Genomic DNA, 22,101 nt, shown 5'->3' with positions numbered 1-22,101 from the left:
AGATGTCGATGGGCTTAGGGTTTAGCCCTTACAACAATTTTATAGGGTTATGTCCCCACTTAAATAGCTTTTCTAGAGGCTCAGTGGAATGTAGAATGAACAGGTCATCCTCCTAGTTTTTATTTTCATTTTACACCAGTATTGTTTTTTCAATTAAAAGTGGTTTTTTACTAGAGTGAGTCTGGTACCCAGGGTACTTTTCACAATACTGGGTTTCACGTAATTCTTTTCAGTACCAGGCTCTCTCATCTTTTGTTCAGTTGTTGCTTCAATTTCTTCCTTGGGCTCTAGCTCTGCAATGCAAACATCACCTGAGAAAGATTTATTTTGGTCCTGTTTAATGAAGATTCAATGGCTGTATGATTTGCACTTCAATCTGGATGGCTCTATGGCTCATGTGCAAACAACAGTGTGCTCTGGGTCAATACAGAGTTGTTCGGTGGCCCGTCAGATGGCCTGGAAACATTTAATTGTCAAAACAGCACTAGGATTAATAAAACTTCTTCAGGTTTTAAACATAGTCTTTTACCACATAAAGCTGAATGCGGTCAGTCTTAATAATAGATTTTGTACTTTAGATTGCATTAATTTGGGATAAATTATAAAAATTACAGGATTCGGTCGTTTTTAGGAAAGCTAAAACGTGGATTTACCTTTTCTTAAAATCATATGCGTTGGATGTGAATTACTTCTTTATCGCAACTGATTTGCGATAAAGATTCCGACAAGGACGATGGAAGAATTTTGCCACAGATGCATTGAAACAGACGAATTCCTTCAAACACTTGGCAATTATATCGAGAAGACAATGCGCGATTGTATGGCTCGGGATTACAATGAGATCCTTTAGAATCCAGATGTCAGCGGAAGATCGCTTTGATTTTGTTGCTAGACAACGCTGTGTTTCACCTCATGAGATCACATTCGTTTTATTAAACCATGCAGAATAACTTGAGATTATACTGTCTCAAAACAAGCTCTCTGAAAAAGACACTTCACTATAACTTATTAATTCTGATAGCCGTATTTGTTTTGTTTTGATCGCTTATAATGATCAAAACGTTTAATTTAAATGCTGGAGGACTGGAGTCACTACTGCAGCAGAAGTCAGGTGATAAAGCCAATTTACCCAACACAAGCAGATACGCATGGCCTACGAACACGGAGAGCGGAAGAGCGTCCACGAACCATAGCTATCCAAGCCGTTCGAGTCGATCCAGCACGAACTCCTTCTTCACCAGAAACAGTCCTCACCCAGCAAGGGTAAAGCATATCAAGGGGTTGCTTGATGTGCCGATATGCACCGTTTTAGATGCCAACATTGGGGACAGCCGACCGAACACAAGGTTTTCTGTAGCAACACCTAGCACAGATGATAAAAGAAAACAGGTGGAAGAAAGCTTCAAACTGCAAAATCGTTTAAAAGAAAAAGCTGTCCCGAATATCGGATTTGGTAAGCTTGATAAGCTGATCTTTGCTCTTTGAATTTCTTCTCCATTTGGTATACTAACCATAACAATCGTTGTGATGGCAACTGTCGTCCTGTGATGGCGAGATACAATAACAATCATAATTAGGCAAATGAACACGTTCTTTCTTCAAGGTTGTTGCAAGGTAATTGCATCTTTTTCCTCTGCAAAAGAAATCCCCTTCTTTAAATTACTTCCATAAATTAAAAAAAAACTTCCATAAATTAGTTCATCTTAAGATCTGATTGTCTGCATACTACTTAAAGGCCCCCCTTAAAATCCTCATTGTCATAATTGGCTTGTTGTGATCGTTGTTAATTTTTTGATAATTAATCATTCCCATCACTATGAATGGTGCCCTCAGATGCGATGCCAATGCTCAGAAATAGGGGCACGTGCTACCTCTTATGGAGAAGGCAGCTCCCCAACGAACATTCTCGGATATCATATTGCATCGCCCTGTCATTGTTGGAAAATTCTGCCCAAGTCAAGCAGCTCACATAAATAAACAATTAAATTGACTTCTGTTTTGTGAGCTGTATCAGTTCCGTTCCCAGGTTCATTGCTACTATTAACCCCCCCCCCCCCCCCCCAAGAAATCCTTTGTTTCAAATGAGCAATCCCCTTTGTTTCTATTGCTCCCTAACATCGGTACTCCCAGTAATTCTATCTTTCCTACGGCTCTGGACCCAGTAAAAAGAATTTTCAATTCTTACTTGTAGATTACTTCATGAAATTGCACTCACTTTATCTTTGATTTTATTTAATGGTAAGATAGAAAGAGTTTAAAGAGGAAATTGGATAGTACAGTTTGGATTTAAATGCTGTGAGTTGGATTGGAACGTTGAATGGTTACATGTCGAAATCATTGATCTGAAAAAAAGACTGGATCGAACAACCTATTGTTCTCCTACATCAGCAAGATGAAGCTAATCGAGTCTCTCCATCTTGAGACCTTTCGCGCCTAAAGCTTTGGGCTGCCATTTGTTCAAACGACGCACACAAAGTGCTGCGCCTTAAATTGTGCATTAGCTATTGAATTCTAAAATATTCTAAGATCGAAAAGGCCTAGGAAAATAAGTGAACAGTGAATTCTTCGTTACACAAGCTTAGTACTATGGCGAAACTGTTTAACGTCACTTGCGGATGATGCAAGTTTTTGTTTCAACGGTTACTTTGAATTTTGCTATGAAAAAGCAAGTTGAGCAGAAACCAACATGATTGCTCTCTAGTCTCATGCAACACGACTAGGTCTCAAGATGGACGCTGCAATGTGGAATCAACGCTGGGCTGGAGAAGCTCGATCCAGTCTTTTTCTGAGATCAGTGGTCGAAATGGGCTAATTTTGCCCTTAAGGAAGAGACTGTGCTGCTTCGCCTCTACTAGAGCCTCAATAACATTGCATTCCTGGAGTACTAGATTTGTTTGGTTTATTAATTGGTTTAATTCTACAAAATTTCAGGCCTCAAACAGCGAAATGCGTGTAAGAAAATTACTTGGCAGAGAAATCGCTCCTTTATCGTCTGGATCTAATAAGTCCTATCTAACTTAGCGAATTCGAGAGTCTGTGGTTACATTTTCGAGGACTGGAAAGTATTATGCAAATTTGTAATTTGAATTTTTTACTTTTTTCTCAGTCCCAATTGCACCAGGCTGGAAAGAAGAGCTTCAGCGTCTGACACAAGCTCTTAACATTGGACAGAATTCAAATGCAGCCCAGCCGAGCAATGCACCCCCTGGAATGCCTTCTCGTCAAGGCTCAAGGCAACAGTCGAGGCTAGGAACAAGAGCAGGAACGAGGCAAGGCTCAAGGCAGGCTTCTCGCGATGCACTACGAAAGATTGAGAACGATTTTGTTCGAAACTCTCTGTCGCGTGGAGGCCAGAGGCTTTCAGGGGAAAAAAATGTTGGAGATGCGGAAAGACCTAAAACGTCTCCATCCATGTTAAAAGATACGAGTGGCTTTCACCCAGAGGCGGATGAGGCTAAAGAAGATATAGTAAGTGTTTTTTGTTGTCTCTTATATTCGAAGTTACCTTATAAAGAAATTTTGGAAATGAAACGACTTCTTTGCGGCTGTTCGGGCAACAAAAACTAAAATGGATGATAAATAAATCGATGACAAAATTTTTCAATGAGTATACACAGATTGTTGTATAGAAATTTCTCGAAATTCTCAAAAAATTTCTCAAAGGAATTTCTCAAAAAATGATCTCTAAATAAGCAAAGAAATGTAGGAGAGAGCACCCCCTAAGCCCCGTATATTTTGATTCAATTTATGACACCTTTAGGTGTTTATATTAAACTATATAAAAAGGTTTTGTCATGAAGATATCCGGGACTGGTACGTGATGCGCAAAAAATGTAATTTCAAATCACGTCGAAATGCTGGCTGATGGAGGCAAGTAGTGGAAAGAATCTTTACAGTTTCAAGTTCTTATTTTTAATATAGCAATGCTTAAGTTGCACATACGACGCTCTTATATTGCACAGTCCTTATAAGAGAATCGACCAATCAGCTTCTTACAGGTTGATGATTTGAAACCATGTAATTCGGTCATCTCAGTGGTGTGGTACTACACTATAATCCGGTTATAACGAACTTTAAGGGAACGGCGTGTTAAGTACGTTATATCCGAAGTATGTTGTAACGAGGGTAAGTAAAAATTGACCAAAACCAAGCACACCTTTTGCTGGGACCAAGCACACCAGTACGTTATATCAGAAAGTACGTATTGACTGAGTACGTTATAACGGGATTCTACTGTATCAAAAGAACAAGGGAGGCTCTTGCACAAAATGTTGCGGGAAACAATTGCAAAAGTAGAATTTGGCAATTTTCGGCATCAATAAGGGGGGTGGGGAGCTCAGCCTTGCATTTCACCCCTGGGTCATCCATCCATAACGGAACGTTTTTGAATTTCTTTTTATTATTTTTTTGTATTAGGACTCAAATTTCTCCCCATCTTCTCTGATTTGTTTCTTATTTATTTGAACTGGGATTTGTGCTTTCTTACTTTTTGACTTTATAAGCAGTATTTAAAAACATAGATTACTTAATTAAAAAGCAGAAATTTCGTAATAACAAATACATCATCTTTCTTAGGTTTTTGGGTTATTGACGCAAATCCTCCAAACAGATTCTGTTCCTGCCATTCAGAATTGGCTTATGAATGCGCCAGAAAGAGGTAGGAGCTGAATTGCAGACTCTCAATAATGCTTGCTTTCATTTCCAATGCAACGTGAAATAGCTGTCAAGAAACACATTCCTAGTGCTAGTAATAACTAAGATTATAAAATATTGCTCACTTTATCATTCTATGTTTTGAAATAAACCTTTCGCTTTGCTGCAGAGAAACAGATCGTAATGGAGATGATAAAAGCGGTGAGTACTTCAGAAGAGGAAATGAGAGTAGGGCTACAGCAGATCCGCAACCCAGCATTTAATGTTGAAACGAAGGAGCAGCAGCAACAGGAGCGAGACAACCAGAGGCCTCCATTTAATGATCAGCTGTTGCAACATGAATCAAGTGTAGATTATGACGAAATTAAAAAGTACAATGAAGAATGGATGAAAGAGGAAGAAAAAATCAGAAAATCAAAACCGAAATCAATTTTGGAAGCATTAAACACCAAAGATAAAAAAGGGTTGGTTTTTATATGTTTTGAAGCGTTGTAAAAATCAGTAGTACTCCATTCTGTTTTTATTTCAGATTTATTTACTAACCCATTTGATTTTTATTTAAGCTGATGGTTGATTTGATCTAATGTTTTCTTTGGTCGGCAAAGGCGAATATTCTGCAACTGACAGGTTTCTGCGACGGTAATCTTCAGGCATCTGCCAATTCTCTAACCTTCATCCAATCCTTCACCACCTTTTTGTATCAGCCTCTCTTGTATCACGTATTCTTCTTTCCTTAGGCAAGGCTATGCAGATTACGAATGGTCCGCCAATGCGGCATCAAATAAGCCTAGTACTCCATTTAAGATATTCGAAAAAGAAAAACCAAAGCCTGGTACAGAGGAAGCAGAAATCGAGGGTAAGACTGCGTCCAGTATTTTCTAAATGTTACTCCAGTCCTACTAGATGGTTATTTTAGAAAGCTGTATTTGACGAGCGTTTAAGACTGCACAACGCATTTTGGCTTTTTCACTATGATTCAAGATTGCATGAATTAAGGTTGTTAAACAGGCTGCAAGGCCTTCTTCCGTTCATCATTCCATGAATGTCTGATAACAACAAAGAGCGACTATTTTTACCCAGTTCGAAAATAACTTGGCCTCCTGCTTTAACGAATCAGCGTTCAATAAACACTCACTTGGTTGGAAAGTGTGGAAGAGATAGAACAAATGTCTTCTGCCTTTTTGTTGGCGAAGAAATTCCGACATCAAGATTTTTTTCATTTTCACTTATAATCTTCAGATTTTTACTACAAAATTTTACATTCTTCACCTTTTTATTGCAAGATTGGAGTTGAAGCTGAAGACTCATATTGATAGAATTGCAAGAAGTTTAGCGCCATGGGTTGCAAAATTCATGAATTTGCGGTCTCATTTTTTAAAATGTTCCTTCTCGTCAATTAAACGCTTATTTTTATGTGCGTTTAAGATGACAGTTTCTTGTTACTAGATCAATACAATATGATTTTTCTGTTTTAGAAATCCGCTCTACTCTGGCCTCGAGATCTAGTGCAAAGGTCCTAGGCCCGCAGAAAATGGCCTCACGACAATCGAATAGACCGATGACGCAACAAGGAGAAAGACGAAAAGGTGGTAGCGCTGGAAAACAAGCTCAAAAAGAGGCTGTAAAAACAGTCATGCCATTCAGTGAAACCTGATGCAAAATCGTATTCAATTTACTATCTAATTTTTACTTATAATTACCCTTGTTGTCATTCAATCTGCAGGACTGATGAATTTGGACATCATTAAATTTGAAGTGTTGTACTTGTGGTAGTCCTAAACAGCGAGTTATTGACAAAGAAAATCACAGAAGTGTAAGCTTCTTCAAAAATTAGGTAGCGAGTCAAGCTAGTCTTTCAATATTTACCGTGTGGTATTTTCGTTTGTAGATGAATTTTTTGTGGAATAATATTTTGCAGGTACATGCGCTAAAACCATAGTATTATTATAAGGTATTCAACTTCGTTAATTATTTTCAACTTCCCCATCCTCCAGGGGTTTTTGCCCCCCCCCGGGACTGCCAAGTGAAAATTAATTAGAGGACGCCACCTTAAGTCTTGTGATTGATAATAGTCCAACATTCTGAGGACCTTTTTACCCTTACTTGCTAGCGGTTTTTGATTGGTAACTGGAACAAATATTAAGGATCATTAAACTGACTAAGCAATGCCAAGGGTGCAGCTCATTGTAACAACGCAAAGCAAACCAGATCTTATCCCGTTTTTAGTTGCAAAGAATTAGATTGGAACTTGTTCATGTAATTTTAGTTTTGATAGATTTTAACTGTGAATAAATGCGAATAGCCTCCCGGTGTGCTCTAAAAGTATTGCATCATTTTAACCCTGAAATATGTCTTGTTCTTTCTAACGAACCTTTAATGTACTCATATTACGTGATGGGAATGAAAATATTCATAGGTTAACTCGTTAACACGTAATTCTTGGATGATCATGTGTGACCAAAGAACATTGATATGTGAAGTGACTAGATGCTGTCCCGCTGACTTTTCAAATTTTTTTGGTTAGAAGAAATCTCATATAGAGTATGTCATCCTTTTTTAACCTCAATTATTATTGCTCTTGCTCTGATTCTAAGAAGATGATTCGCAATGGCAATATCTGTCATTTTTAAGTCGATTTGGTTATTATTTTAAGGATTAAATCGTCATTTGAAATGATATTTTTTCATTTCTTTGAAACGATAAAATTTCAATTTTTTTGAACTAATGCAATGCAAAGTGAATTTAAAATTTTGAGCTAGGAGACAAAGAACCGACGACACCGCAACTTCTATTCATACTCGAAGTAACAAAAAAATCTGCTATCCCCGCAAAATGCATTAATGTTAAAGATGCATTAAGGAAATTAAACAGGACATGCAATAACCATCCGAATTTAAACTACCTGCCAGATGACTGGAGTACATTCCTTATCTGAGATGGTCATAATCCCATGAACATTTCCGATTAAATCTACACTCATTTTTTTAATTAGAAACTGGCTATAAGAAACGAGTACAGGACCGCTGGACAGTCAGTAAAAAATTAAGAAACTTCAGTACTCGAAGCAAAAAAATTAAGAAACTATCAAATCGTGATAAAACTGAGAACAGCGAAATTTGTTAAATCCAAGAGCATGATTGTCTTGTTGGCCTAGTACTTTAGACACAAAGGATAAAAATATACTTCCCACAACTAAATACAGCATAAGAACGGAAGCGAATCTCTGGCTGTGATAAAAAAGGTCCCAAACATTTCATAACATAGCATAATTTCATAACAGTAGAAACATCAACAAGTCTAATTTATTGGAGCAATATCAAGGTACAACAGATAACTGCAAGAGTTTCGGGTATACCATGACACAGACAACTCGGACGATTATATGTGTTTAAAAGACATTGATGGGATTGAAGTAGCTTTACTTTAGTTAGATTAGAAAATGTCTTATGAAAAATTAAAAATATAGATTCAAAGTCTCTCATCTTCTGTAAAAGTTCCTAATATTAACTAAAATTTCTCCCTAGCATGAAAAATCAAATATAGTGGAGCCCCAAATATAAAATTCATGAACATCTTAAGAAACATAGCTAAGAAAATCTTAAGAAACAATGAGTATTGAAAATTCAAGAACATTAGGAAACTGGGGTACTCAACAGCGACCTTTGCTTCTTATAAAAAAAATAAGTGTGTTTTAGAAATAACGCTGCGACGAAAACTACAGGTTGATTCGAGATACGAAATTGTATCTCATTTAGATACAAGCAACTATTCAATTATTTGAAATTATCATTACTGAAAAAGGGACGTACAGATATCTGTTGTATCCCTCTTGTCGCGCGGGCGTCCTCGTGACTTTTAGCCCGCGAAGCTCAAAACCGCGCGGTTACATCGACGGCCTAAACTTTCTCGTATTGGGATCGAGGTCATCACTCATTTTAGGCCAGAAATGGTTTGCTGCAGAAATATATTACATTTTCATAGAACAAATTCAAATTAAGCGACACTGAGGAAGAGAAACGAATATCAAGGAGCTTTTAACTAAAAGACTCTTATTCTGTATTTCTATCGGAAGGGAGAATATGGTAAACTTAACAAACATTTGCGCTGGCAGAGGACAGAGTCTAATTTATGGCGTTAAAAGAGGAAAGATTCCGAACTCTTTGCGACCAAGAGTCTTACCGAAGCGAAGAGAACAAGGGCGTAAGCAATAAATCATTTATTTTATGTTATCTTTTTTATAACGTGCAGTTTTAAGCAGATTGCTGCCTGTTGACCTGAAAAGCAAAGGAATCATACAGGCCAGTATGGATTCCATGGCAGCTGCACTTCCGAGAAATGTTTTAAATCTTAAGGAATTAAAATAAGGTAAGCACAGTGCAACTCTCAATTTTTGAGCTTCACTGATATGTAAAATTGATTTAAATAGAATAGGTGCCAGGAAAAATACGCGCTCACTCAAAAATCGCCAGGAAATTTGGTGCACATTCAAATGTGCACATTTTTCACAAACGCTCTCGTGGACTCCTGAGATCTCATAAAAAACTCCCTTGAAATCCAGACCGACATACAGGGCCAAAGAGACAACTTCTACATAGATGCAAGACTGAAAATTGCGTCATTTCCTACTAAGCTATCAGATGAACCAGGCCCCTTCCATACCTTCATTGCATTCTCTGTGCATTATACACAATGTTTTCTTCTGGGTACAATTTTAGGTGCACCACACTAGCCAGGATCCATGTTGCGTATCTGGTAAACCCTACTCTGAAGGTACACGTCAAAGAAAGTCCAGGTGTATGCCAAGGTTCATGTGTAATTATTACGCCAACCAACCCATCCTCATTTTTCTAGGGCAATTTAGTAATCCATTTGGGATTATGTAATAGTATACACAAACAATCACAGAAAAGGCTTTGTGCTGCACCAATAAGCCATATCACCAAAATTGCAGTTTACCATACATGCTGGCAGATGCTTGTCTCATACTGGTGCCCAGGAGCTTTGAAAGGGGTTAGGAGGGGCAAGTTGTCTGAAGTCCTTGCTTTGATAAGGCCCGTAATAATCTTACAACATGTTGCTATCAGATTGTTACAAGATCTATTTGCGACACAAAAAGCAACTACTTTAAAAAACTGCATTCCACAACTACTACTTTCATCACCTTATATACCTTATATACTTCTGTACAATCATACTAAAACTCTTAAAAAGCTTTTTAACAATTGTGTAAAAGAACATTTCCATAATGCCATGGGAGACAGAAGGATGTGGTAACAAAAACTAGTGCTCTTGAGGGCCCTGCTGGTGCCACATCAAATATCATAACTCCAATCTGAATCTTTGATATTTGCTACATGGATTACACCCTATGCCAGAATTAAGAAAAATAAAGGCCAAATACAGGCTGGGAAATGCAGCACATCACTAATGCAACAACTGATTAGTACAATAGATCTAAATGTAATCAAAACCTGGGGAACCATGGTTAATGTGAGGGTTGTTACGATATGAGCAAATTGCAGCACTCTTTGTTGAGATTTGATTTTACTAGAAGCTCTTCAGTCAAAATTTTCTTCAGATGGAGGTAGAAATTGTTCCACTGTGTTCATCTGAATTTAAATGAGTATTAAGAGACTCAGCTTCATATATGTACCTAAAAAATTGAAAAAAATATAGTTAAAGCAATTTAGGCTCAATTGTTTAGACTTTAGATAGCCCGATGGGCCAGATTTTTCAATTGTTAGCATATAGGGTGCCCATCTGACATACTTTTCTAGTTTTGACTAAAATACTTTCTCACCATTCTAAGGCTTGTGTTTAATAAGAACTTTCAACCAGTCCTTTTGCCCTTTTGCACAAGATGATGCTGGCAACATACTATCCACACCAGCATAAATGTGCAACGGGAAACATACTATCCACAGCACCAAAACTTGGCATAAAAAGAGCCCTGATACACCTAAGATGATTGTGAAAAGTTTCAAACTTTGGGGCAGCTGGAAGTAAAAAAATTGGCATTAACTTGCTTAAAGTGAGATATAAGTGAGATTAAAGATTTCTTAACTGTTGCTCTCCTGGTCTGAACTTTATCCATCAAATTAGCCATCAAAGGGCATAGCTAGCAAAAGTATAGTACATTTGTTTGCAAAACAACCATGTTAATTTCAAGCAATGTTTATCTCTAAGTTGAGATTCTATCAAACTTCTTTTCAGCTGACAATGGTCCTCAAGATTCTAGAAATGACAAATTAATGCTTTTTATGCTGTTCACCCATTCTTCTATCATAGCTGCACAATGGAAATTTACATCAGACAGGTCACAACAGACAAAATAATTTCCAGTTAGCAATATAAATTATTTGGGGCCTAATACCAGCGCCAGGGCTGTAAAAATATGTTATTTGATTTGTTAAAATTTCATTTTGAAAATGTATTTTCTTGTAGATCTTGCCAACAAAACAGAAATATGCAGTTTCCTATATTTTTTCCAGTTTTTGCTACATGCCAACAATTTGCAGTCTTGTTTCCATATCAATTTTGGATATATTTTGTTTTTGTATCTACAGAAACATCATGCATTGAGGAAATGACAAGAATGATGGGTTGCTTGAAAAAAAGCAAGTATAATGACAGTGAATGCTCACCTGAAATCAAAGACTTTCTCTCTTGTGCTGCGAAGGCTGTAAGTGCCTAGTATTCTTACATTCCTAGTTTTCTTTCAAGGTATACAAAAAGTGGGAAAATTATCATAGATACCCCAGATGGTTGTTCATTATTGTATGTCTTGCATAGAATGGAGATTCTCCTATAACTTTCCAATATACTTTTAGCTATAACAATGTATTTAATCCATTATCTGAATACAGTTTTGGTTTTCATGAACCTATCGAAGTTTCCACTTAATTATTTGGCTTTAATTATCTTTTTATAATAAAATATATCAAGATTTTATTTCTTTTTTAGATTGAAAGGAGAGAATCTGGAGAATTAAGACAAGAAAGGAGCACAGAAGAAATAAACCATTTATTAAGGCTGTATACACAGATGAATAACAGAATCACTTATAAGCCTTGACAAAATTCAAAAGATATATACATTATTTATTTCTAATTTTTACAAAAATCTTAAAACTATTGTTTTCTTTTGTGGATTTTTCTTTTCTTTGATTTGCTTTCCCTGTTAGAACTCATTTGAGCAAGTTCCATTTCTGTATCCCTTTGTTTTCTTCTTTTTCTTTCACAATTTTGTCTTTTCCTAACAACATCCTGTTCTGCACTTGTAAAATGTTCTTCTTTTACACTTTTTCTAGTATATCTCTCTTCCCATTCATCTTCACTTGAACTTTTACATGTGGAAACTTTCCTCTTTCTTGACTTCTTACCCATCTTTGTATGATTACTGTCTTTTGTTCTCAGTCTTTTGTTTTTCTTCCTTTCTAGTTTTTCAAGTTTCCTCAGCAATTTTCTTTTTTGTTTATCAGTTAATGAGTTAATATACTCAATTTCTGCTTCAGGGTCTCCCATTTCATCATCTGAATCAAGTATCTGTTGATTCTCTGCCATTGGATCAATCTCAGTACCAATTACACTCTTTCTAAGAGTTAGGCCATGTTCCTTTCGCATATCTGAAATTAATCTCAATGGATCACTTAAGCAAAGACTGTTAAGTGCAGATTTTGTTTCCGAATTATTTTCGTTATACTTTGGACATTCTTTGTCGACATTTTGGTGACCCCATTTTCCACACTTAAAGCACTTCACGTTTCGAACACAAACGCCAAAGGGTTGGTCGTGTACGTCTAGGCCAAGTTTATTTGCGTACTTCGCTCTCGGGGCGTTTTTCTGCCATTCAAATTTTACTTCTTCCTCGTCTTTTCCGGTACCATCATTCTCGCAATCTTTCTTCATACCCGGTGGTAAATCATACATGAAATTAAGTCCAAGCTTTATTTTATCCTCGTCCTTTTTTGCAAGTAGCATTTTGTGTTGATAATTTTGTTGTTCTTTCTCATAAGTTTCTCGCATTTCTTGTTCCTTTTTTTCTTTTGCTAAAGTTCTCTGTTCAGCCATCCATCTTCGCTTTATGTTAGGATAGGATCCAGGATGAAAGAACTTCTTGTTCATAAACTTCGCAAACATTTTGATTTTATTTCAATGTGTATTGTAACTGAAGTACTGCGCCGGTTACGAATGGTTACAAAATGGCCTAGAATTTCGACAGCCTCTTTTTGACGCCCGAGTACAGGCGAGGTTAATTTCAAATATGATGCAAAGGAGGGAAGTTACCTTTAAAATTCGATTCAACCTCCCCCCCCCTCTTCAATATCTGCCTTTTCAAAAAGTCTCCTTCTTTAGAACAAGTTTTAAAAAAAGGCACAAGGGCTAATTTGAGCTCTATTTCGGAAACCTCAGCTTTCAGAATGTAAAGTGCTGGGCAGCGCTAAATGGGTCGATAGTGCAATAGTTAGACAAAATTGATACAAATTCTCTTCTATGGCGTTTCAAGAGGACACCCCAAAAGGGAACACATACCTAGAAGGACACAGGAGTAGGGACTGCACACCCCTAGAAGTAACCATACCTAGAAGGGCACAGGGGTGGGGACTCAACACCCCTAAAGGTAACCGTACCTAGAAGGACACAGGGGTGGGGACTGCACACCCCTAAAGGTAACCATACCTAGAAGTGCACAGGAGTGCGGACTGCATACCCCTAAAGGTAACCATACCTAGAAGTGCACAGTAGTACGGACTGCACACCCTTAGAGGTAAAACATACCTAGAAAGACACAATATCTGGAGGGGGCCAAGGCATTTTCCCCTTTTACTACAGCTTTAAAACTACTTGGTTCGCAAAATGTGAGGGCATGGCCCCTTTCACCCCCCCCCCCCGGCGGCGTGGGCCCTGAGTAAGTGCCTTTATTGATATTGTCATAATCAAGTTTTGAGGAATCAAGGCACAAAATGTCCTATGAAGACGAGCATTTCATGTTTTTAAATTTGTTTGAAATTAAACCTAACTACAAGTTCTAGTCTGGTTTTCCACAAAATTAGTCATTTGTCAGTTGAAAGTACAGTTAGCCGGAAACCTTGATACACCCTCTACTTGTCTGGGGAAAACTTATTTGGGAGTGGCTTCTCCTTGTTACCACTATATGGACTACAAATTTACCTGATCAAAAAAAATTTAGCCTGAAATTCTTTAGTTGCTGTCACAAACCTCTGCAATACATTTTGTCAATCTAACTCTGTATATAATTCGCAACTTTCGTTTTTTTATGATAATAATGGACTTTCCTAATAGTTTTGTCAAATCTCTATATCGGGACGGGCAAAGGATATAGTCACTACCCGAGGCATGGTTGCCGCCGGAAGAACAGAAATTTTCGAATTTTGATGCATCTAGTTCCTTGAAAAATGCACTATTTTGAGCACATTTCACTAGAGCAATCCTTTGGCAAGTCCTATTGAAAATTATTTTCTTTGCAAACAAATTGTACAGTAGATAAAAACAATTGGTACAATTTCGCCATGTTATTGAAAAAACCTATATTGTCAGTTACTTCTAAAGCTAGGCAGCACTGGTTGTCAATTTAGATCCCTCTTTCCATCTTAGCATGCCTTTAAAAAAAATCTGAACACAAGACACAATTTTATCTGAAGCGGGCCTGAATTTTTAGATTTAGTGCCAACAAGCAATCTTCAAATCATTAAATTGTTTACCTTCACTCATATCAAGGAATATCATATTTAACCAACGGATAAACTACCTTTGCTTGATCCTTTATTGATTTTATGATAGGAAGGTCTCTGAAATACCCTTATCTCTGAAAGCGTTTCTTCCACCGAGCGGATTTTACCTGAAATTTCCTATTGAGATACTCTTTGGGGGATGTAACAACCCCTCCACACTCCTCCCGGTCGCGACGCCCCTGGATTTAACCATCAATTGGCTGAGCCGATTCAATATGGCTCATTAAACAAACGATTTGTGCCCTATTTTTAGGTCGCTTATTGATCTACAGTCGTTAAATAAAACCCACGCATATGATGATAATATGTTTCCATAATGATCGAACTGGGGGGCTTGCTTCTGTTCTGCTTCAAATGTTTCCTTCGAAAGATGTTTGGTTGGTTGCTCTAAATGCTGCATCTAGGGGCCGGTTACCCCGTGGGTTACCCCTTACGCTTGATTCTAGAGCCTCGGGGAGGGGGGGTTAAAGGAAGTAAAAACCGGGGAGGAAATAGTGGAAGAGAGTGGAAACGGGAGGGAGAAACGAGTCTCTAGGGAGGCTCTGGTACCTACGGTAATAATTGCCCCTTCATTTGATCTGAAGTTTGTTATGTGTCAAAGACTTTTTCAACGTTTCATTTATGGAAGAGGACACAAAAACAGGAACCTAAAAGTGAAAATCGTTAACACCCTTAGGACTGTCAATTCCACTCATAATTTTTACCTCTTTTGAACAACAGAAGAAACTTTTTTACGGATTGTTTCACAAGCCAGAGGCATATCAACTATTGGTAACTTACAGAAAGTACAAGTGGAATAGAAATTCACACCCAGGCATTTTGACGGAGTTTGATGTAATACAAGGTTGGTATTTGATAAAAAAATTTGCAATTGGCACCTCTCAGCCAACCATGTAGAAACAATTCAGGAGTCAATGCAACGATTCTCTTAGACAACATGATCGAAAGAAATACCATTTTCAACTGAGCAAGTGTTTTATTTTATATTTTCTTTCGACAACTTTTTACTTCCCTCAAAAAATAACGCTTGAAATTTTAGAAGCCTTTACAAAACTTTAATACGACTACTAAAATCAACAAAAACATTAGAAACCAAGCTCAACGTTTCCGGAGCCTAGTTTCTTATAAATAATAAGGTGTAACGTACATTTGTTGTTTACTGAGCTATCAAAACATAAAGATTTTCAGTACAATCAAGAACACTAGCCGTATGTTCCATAGACAGTTTGTTCAATATTGTTGATTTTAACATGTACGTGACCCCCCTAAATATTTACATTTGCAGTCGCGATTGAGGTGAATTCTACATTAATTGAATTGAATTTTCAACATAAACAGTAAACAGAAACTGGTGATCGAAGTTACAAGATGTGTGATGGCGACACGAATAGAAGGAAAGACAAGACCGGCAAATTTTGATCTGGGATTGCCGAATGAGAGCTCAGAGGAACACGAAGACGCGCCATCTTGCAATGATATCCACAGTGACGAAAAATGTTCGGATAAGGATGTCGTGAGCCCGTTAGAAAAAGAGTACCACGCTGATTTCTCAAGCACCCACACTCGGAAGCGTAGTGTCTTGAAAAGGGATGACCGATCGCGGAAACCTAGCTCATCGCAAAAGCGGGTTTCATTTTCGTCAGGACCATCAGAAAGAAGAGTCTCTAACGGTAAGCAAGTTTCCTAAATTTATCCTCCATTTTTTACTTTAATGGCTTTACCTAAAGGTTATTCTTTGACCCCATCAAATATACGGGATGTGAATTGGGAAAAGGGTGTGGGGACCCATGGGTTGACGATAACCACGATGCGCTTGATAAGTTTACAATTCTATGTTTGTGGAGGACATTCTGGCAATTCCTATGAAACCAGCATTGATTTCCAACGCGGTAAAACAATTCTAATTCTTTTGAAAAGAGATTATTGATTTCTGACGTCAAGGCAATTCTCAAACAAAAATGTCATGGTTGCTGAGCTTTTATCCAATTTCCTATTTGTCTTCGCTTCTATTTCTGTGGTTGAAGGGTAGTCAGAAAGAATTTTATATTGCATCTTCTCATAGATGGCATCGCACATGCAACTCCAAGTCTCCAAAAAAGATACACTGAAAACTGTCAAAATATACAATAATGTCACCTGTAAAAATATATGCATATCCTTGATTAAATTCGTGGGCTTGATCAAACCTTAAATACTGAGAAAAGTTTGAAATGAACTCCGTTCAGGTTGAAACAATATTTATGGCTCAATGTCATTCCATTTTGTTCTGTATACATTTCAATTGATGGCAGGTCAATAGCCACATTAATGTTTTTGTTTAGAATGAATTGAGTTCAAACATGTTTGATTAGGCTAAAATTGGAAATTTTTAACATAATTCATTTTTATGATGGTTTCAAGCTACAGAGTTACAAGAAAATAATTTCAAATCACTTAGTTTTCTTTTTGAAGTTATGTAGCAAATCCGATGAAAGCTTTTCTCATAACCCACAAGTTATTCCTAATTGTATAACAGTTTTGTGAACAAATCAAAGATATAATTATTGCTTATAAAGTTAGAGTACTGTTAAACATAATATTAGATAAAACATATTCAGGACTCTTACTAAGTATGTAGATTAACACCTAAGCCTTAATTATTCATTGATGTTTTTACAATCAAAGCATATTTAAACACTTTCTTTATTCACAATGCAACCTCTGTTTACTTATAGATGAATAAAATTATCTTTGCAGTTTCTTTTGACACTCATACTTTTTAAGACATTGTAGCCCTGACATATGAACAAAATTAAAATAAAGTTGTTTTTCAAAGTAATTAGATTTCATGACATAAGCTCAGTCTTCAATTTAAGCACCCACTCTAAATGTTTAATCATAAAGTGTGCTTGCAAGCTGCAAGACCAGCCCTTCAATATGTGAAATGTGAGATACTTTCTCTTTTTTCATATTTGCTATTTTAAGCTTTGACCTATGTTGCCTCAAAATGGTTGTTTTTGAATGACCTGAAATGAATGATGAGTTTATATATCAAGGCTCAAAGTAGATTAAAAATCTAAAGTTTGATGATCCTGTTTTGTTCATTGTTACAAAACCCTCTAACATACAATATCTATAAGTTTGTTGATGATTTTGGTACTTCAGGTAAGGTCAAATTTAATCTTAATGTAAATTGTACAACCATTCTTTTGAAGTAAAATGGCAGATGATTAATCTCCCAGGCTTTCACAGTAATGTGTGAACTGCCCAGACTGTCTTGGAAAACTAAATCTAAAATAAATTAACCTGAATTGAAATTGACATGAAATAAAATATCTCACAGGAAATCAGAAAATGTGTGCATTTAAGTCCAATGTTTTATGTACTGAGACCAAGGTGTACATATGTGCCAAGGAAGATTCAAAACAACTGAATTTATAAATGTGGTTTTCTGAGGTTTTGATCACTGGTCAGTAGAATTCTCAGTTGGGCCTATTCTGCCATGCAGTAAATTGAATAATACAAAATGCTTGACATAATGTTTCTATGAAAAGGTGGTCTCATCGAATACCTTGATTGTGGAGTACTTTGGCTATATATACTATGTATTTACATTGTATATAGTTTGAATTCACCAGAAAGACTTTGAGTTTGATTTTACCCATTAGAAATCCGAAGTAGAATGTTTGGCACAGATATAGCAAAAATATAACTTTCTAAACAGAGGGTGACCAATGCCCCCTTGGTTTTCTTTATAAGATTTAATATATTATTAAATTTATAATTAGTCTTAGTTTAATTAATCTGCAAGTGCTCACATAGCAATAATGAAAAATGTAACTATCGCAATGAGGATAGGAGCCCCTAACCACTTGTTTCACCATGTCTCCAATACTGCCACAACTGCTTTTCCAGAAAGCCTTGAATGTCAAAGTTGAATGAAATTTCGTAAACCTGATGAAAAGAAGCAAGGGTATTGAATTCTTAGATATTAGTATAACATAATACATATATCAGATAGGCAAATTGATTGGGACAGGCAAATTGTTTAGGGTCTAGTCTAGTACTACGAATTTACGTGGTTTTATAAGATTTACTTGAAATCCTGTAGTTGCTGAAAGGAGCCTCCGCTATACATTTTGTCAATCTAGCTGTATGGCGTGTTAATCGCAACACTATTATATAATAAAGCAGGCCTTCAAAGTCAATCCTTTCGATCGGCATATAGCGACAAGCACAGGATATAGTAACTACCCAAGGCGGTGTCATATGCGTATGGGTAAAAATGCATATTACACCCGCACCATGTTTGCCGCTGAAGGAATGGAAAATTTCGAATTTCATGCTTTCAGTCGGCTGGAAAATGCACACTTTGAAGCAAACAAACCAAGAACATGCAATCGCTTAATAAATCCCCAGATCTGGTACTGCGAAAGCAGCTTTTTATTTTCCCAATCGTACTAGAAAATATTTTATTCTTGCAAACGGATTTTTGCGCAGGTAAAACGGCAGGGACAAAGGATCTGGAGCTCTTTTTAACTGCAGGTGACGCTTCTTCAAAAAAAATAAGGTGAAATTTTACAAATGGCACACTTTTACCCAAGTGGGCCTGGATTCAGTGCCGATAAAAAATCTCGAAATCATCAGCGTTAAGTTTTGTCTACCTTCAGGAGAATGTAACCAGCGGAGCAACTACTATTGGCTTATTCATTATTTATTTAAAGACGTGAAAGTCTCCAAATTACCTGAAACGTTTTCCGTTGAAATGATGTAACCTGAAATTCATTAGCTACTACAGGAGGGTGCTGTTACACCCATACACCCCTAGCCGCAACACCCCTAGCCCCGACACCCCTAGCCGCGACACCACTAGCAAATAGTTCCTGTGCTTTCGAAAAATTTTGTTCAAATTAAGTAAATTATTAAAAATAAGTTCTATCGCTTTCAGTAGATGTCTGAAAAATTATCTTGCATTATATATATTAACACAAAATTTGAAGGCGTAGCGTGTCGTTGGTTCCGTGATTGATCTTGTACAAATCAATGGCAATGATTTAGATCAAGACGCGGCCTATTATGCGGTTTCTTCAAATTGGATTGTATCAGTTGTCCAAAGTAAATATCAATAATATATGTTCGGCATAGGTTTTAGTTGATGAAAATGAAATGATCGCGTTTTAATTCCTACATTACCAAAAACGATGATACCTTTCCCGCAAAGGTGGCGAAAATTCACAACACCTGCGCATTTCTAAGCACACGTGTTGCAGAAGTTGTACACAACAACTAAATAACAGCACTTTGGATTAGCTAGATTATTAAATGAAAAACGTCGAAAGAATCTCTAAGCATCGCCATTCGCTAGATATGAGCATATAACTTTGGTACCGCAAAATTTGAAGGTTTCCACGTGAAAAGATGATTTCCTTTGAGTTACCTTTGGAATTATGATCTGATACGATTGTCCTTCGTCTGTAACTTCGAGCTAAAATAGAAACTCTTCTTGTATTCTTTAACAAACCTATTCCTAGAGACCAACATCCGAACGTATGACCCAAAGTCGGGGCCAAAGTAGCGATGCCATGCCAACATAAGGCCATGTGACATTTCTTCCCCGGAACTTCTATATTTTCATAAGAAAATTTATAGAATGTTAAACGTCTAAAGCATTTTCTACAAAATTTTTATGGGATGGAACTGTATAGATCGAGAAATCTGAAACTAAGTCATATGAATTAAAAAATCCTTCTTCAGACAGACTTCATTAGAAAGGCCATCGTTGGACTGGCCTTCTTTAGACAGGCCTACAGGTCTTCCCCTTTACCTCGTTAAATTCAGTTTTCACCTTGAAAATGATGAAATTGCTGCATTCAACGCCAGACGATTTCTTAAACCCTAAAAAGTACTTCGAACAGGTGGCTAGACTCGAAATGAACCCAACTCTTATGTGAATCGTTGATAGCTGTATAAACTTGGAGATCCTAGTGCATTCGTTTAGGAGGCCTTTTCTAAACTCCAGCAAACTACTTTCCGAATAACCGTGGTGTGAATTTGAAAGTCAAATTGTCAATCTAAAGGGGCCAGATACACAAACTTTGTAAGAATTCTGGCCTCGAAAACATTCCGAGAAGTGATTGGGGCAAAAGGACTTTTGGTCTGGAATTTTCAGAGAAGCATTCATAAATGCCCCCTTCTCCCTGCGTTAAGCGAAAAAGGCTTCAAACCTGAGAAGTGATTGAAAACTTCTACATTGCTTTTAGCATAGACCGCTATTGAAGTGGATAAAAGGAAAGCGCTGGCGTTGTCAATTGCAAGCTTTAATTTAGGAACAGACCCTCTCAGCACACACACTCTCTGTTCTGTCAGCCAAAGTATCCGATAGTGGTTATTGCTAATTTTTTCCGAGCGTGTGTGCCTTTTCTCAGGCTGTCCACATTCCCTTTGTTTTGCCCATTTATAAATTTAGAAAAAAAAAGTTTGAGTTCTGTAGGCATTACATGAGCAACTTTTTTTCTACCACAAGTAAGGCAGCAGCTTCATATATATATGTATGTATAACTCGCCACGCTAAAAGTATTTACAAGTTATAAAAGTTAAAATAATATGATATATTAATTTACACTAAAAACAAAAAGATAAGAGCCTCTAATTTCAGTGGCATGGATAGCATCAAAAGGTCTAGCTGACCTTATTTCCATGATATTGATAAAGGATTTATCGCACCAAAAACGCGTAAAAAACGTGCATCTTTGACAAAGTATTTGCTGTGTGATGGAAGACGGGGGGAGGTGCATCAGTTTGTTGAAATGAGTAATAAAAAGGTAGCGAATTTCTCTATAAAAACAAGCCCAGGCTCTCTCGCTATGAGTACAATTTTCTGTAGTTTTTCTGACAGTCAGTGAATTTTTTCAGTGATATTTTCAAATGGCTATTTTTGTGAAGCACGTATCGTTTCGTTCATCGATATTCCAAATGCCGCTACACTTTTATCTCTATATCAAACTGTTTCGCTATTTTTCTACTTTGAAGCTTCCTGGACAACACCATTAGCCATTTATTATTCAAATTTATTGTTCATATTTCTGCAAACAGTAAGGACGATATTTTGTCTACTGAGCGTTATTTAATCTTCTAATAAGTCCGATTTGTGATGCTGTTCTCTTTGCATGCTGCGAGATATCTTTTTCGTGTTTTTATTCGCGCCTATCGTTATCCGTTCTGATTTGGGATAATCAGCTGGCTTCTGTGAGTGACAGGGGTGGCGGCTGGTGGCTGACGGCTGTGATGGTGGCGGCTCTGTTAGTTTTGAGAAATTGCATTTATCAAATACCAAAAATTAGTTTCAATTTACTTTTTTGAAACCAACAGTAAAAAGTTTCCATAGTACGACGAGATATGCAGACGATCATGTTTGTGGTAATTGATGATCATGATGATGATTATGACTTTTAAGGGAGCCGGTTTGTGGGATTTGTAGCAAACTGTCTCTCTCTGATAATATTAAGGCCCATAGAAATTGCATTGAACAGTTCTTATATGATCTTCTTGGAAAATCCCAGGACCTTCTACCCTCGCTTCTACCCAGGATTGTAGTTTTATGTTTGTTATTATCTTGCTTCGAAGGTAGTTTTCAGACACTAAGAAGCTTAAACGAATCGGGCAGTTTTCTGGTCCTTCCTCTCAATGTCACCGCACTTCATGACTTCTATGCCTGGAAT

The 22,101-nt window shown here is 37.0% G+C and overlaps 4 protein-coding genes across 4 annotated transcripts in view; 3 read left to right on the top strand and 1 right to left on the bottom strand.

The window, feature by feature from the left end:
- Positions 1-899: 899 nt before the first annotated feature.
- Positions 900-8,203, top strand: LOC135696627 (uncharacterized). The gene is made up of 6 exons (XM_065216086.2): positions 900-1,453; positions 3,107-3,468; positions 4,576-4,657; positions 4,823-5,117; positions 5,391-5,509; positions 6,129-8,203. Exons 1-6 carry the CDS (start codon positions 1,051-1,053, stop codon positions 6,305-6,307), a joined length of 1,440 nt encoding a protein of 479 aa, XP_065072158.2. The 5' UTR covers positions 900-1,050; the 3' UTR covers positions 6,308-8,203.
- Positions 8,204-8,560: 357 nt separating this feature from the next.
- On the top strand, positions 8,561-11,786 carry LOC135696633 (small ribosomal subunit protein mS37). The gene is made up of 3 exons (XM_065216092.2): positions 8,561-8,853; positions 11,220-11,335; positions 11,617-11,786. The coding sequence occupies exons 1-3, from the start codon at positions 8,733-8,735 to the stop codon at positions 11,725-11,727; spliced, it is 348 nt and encodes a 115-aa protein (XP_065072164.1). The 5' UTR covers positions 8,561-8,732; the 3' UTR covers positions 11,728-11,786.
- Positions 11,655-12,885, bottom strand: LOC135696631 (corepressor of RBPJ and splicing regulator). Its single transcript, XM_065216090.2, has one exon. It carries the CDS (start codon positions 12,789-12,791, stop codon positions 11,784-11,786), a length of 1,008 nt encoding a protein of 335 aa, XP_065072162.2. The 5' UTR covers positions 12,792-12,885; the 3' UTR covers positions 11,655-11,783.
- A 2,844-nt stretch (positions 12,886-15,729) lies between these two features.
- LOC135680877 (inactive phospholipase C-like protein 2) overlaps positions 15,730-22,101 on the top strand; it is a 34,317-nt gene continuing 27,945 nt past the window's right edge. The window contains exon 1 of the mRNA XM_065195088.2: positions 15,730-16,074. Coding sequence (XP_065051160.2) covers positions 15,780-16,074 — 295 coding nt within the window. The 5' untranslated portion in view covers positions 15,730-15,779. The remainder of the gene's footprint in view (positions 16,075-22,101) is intronic.

Source organism: Rhopilema esculentum, chromosome 18 (genome assembly GCF_057945365.1).
Source record: "Rhopilema esculentum isolate cy_ngs chromosome 18, ASM5794536v1, whole genome shotgun sequence".
NCBI lineage: Eukaryota > Metazoa > Cnidaria > Scyphozoa > Rhizostomeae > Rhizostomatidae > Rhopilema > Rhopilema esculentum.
This window is presented reverse-complemented; position numbering and strand designations above follow the sequence as displayed.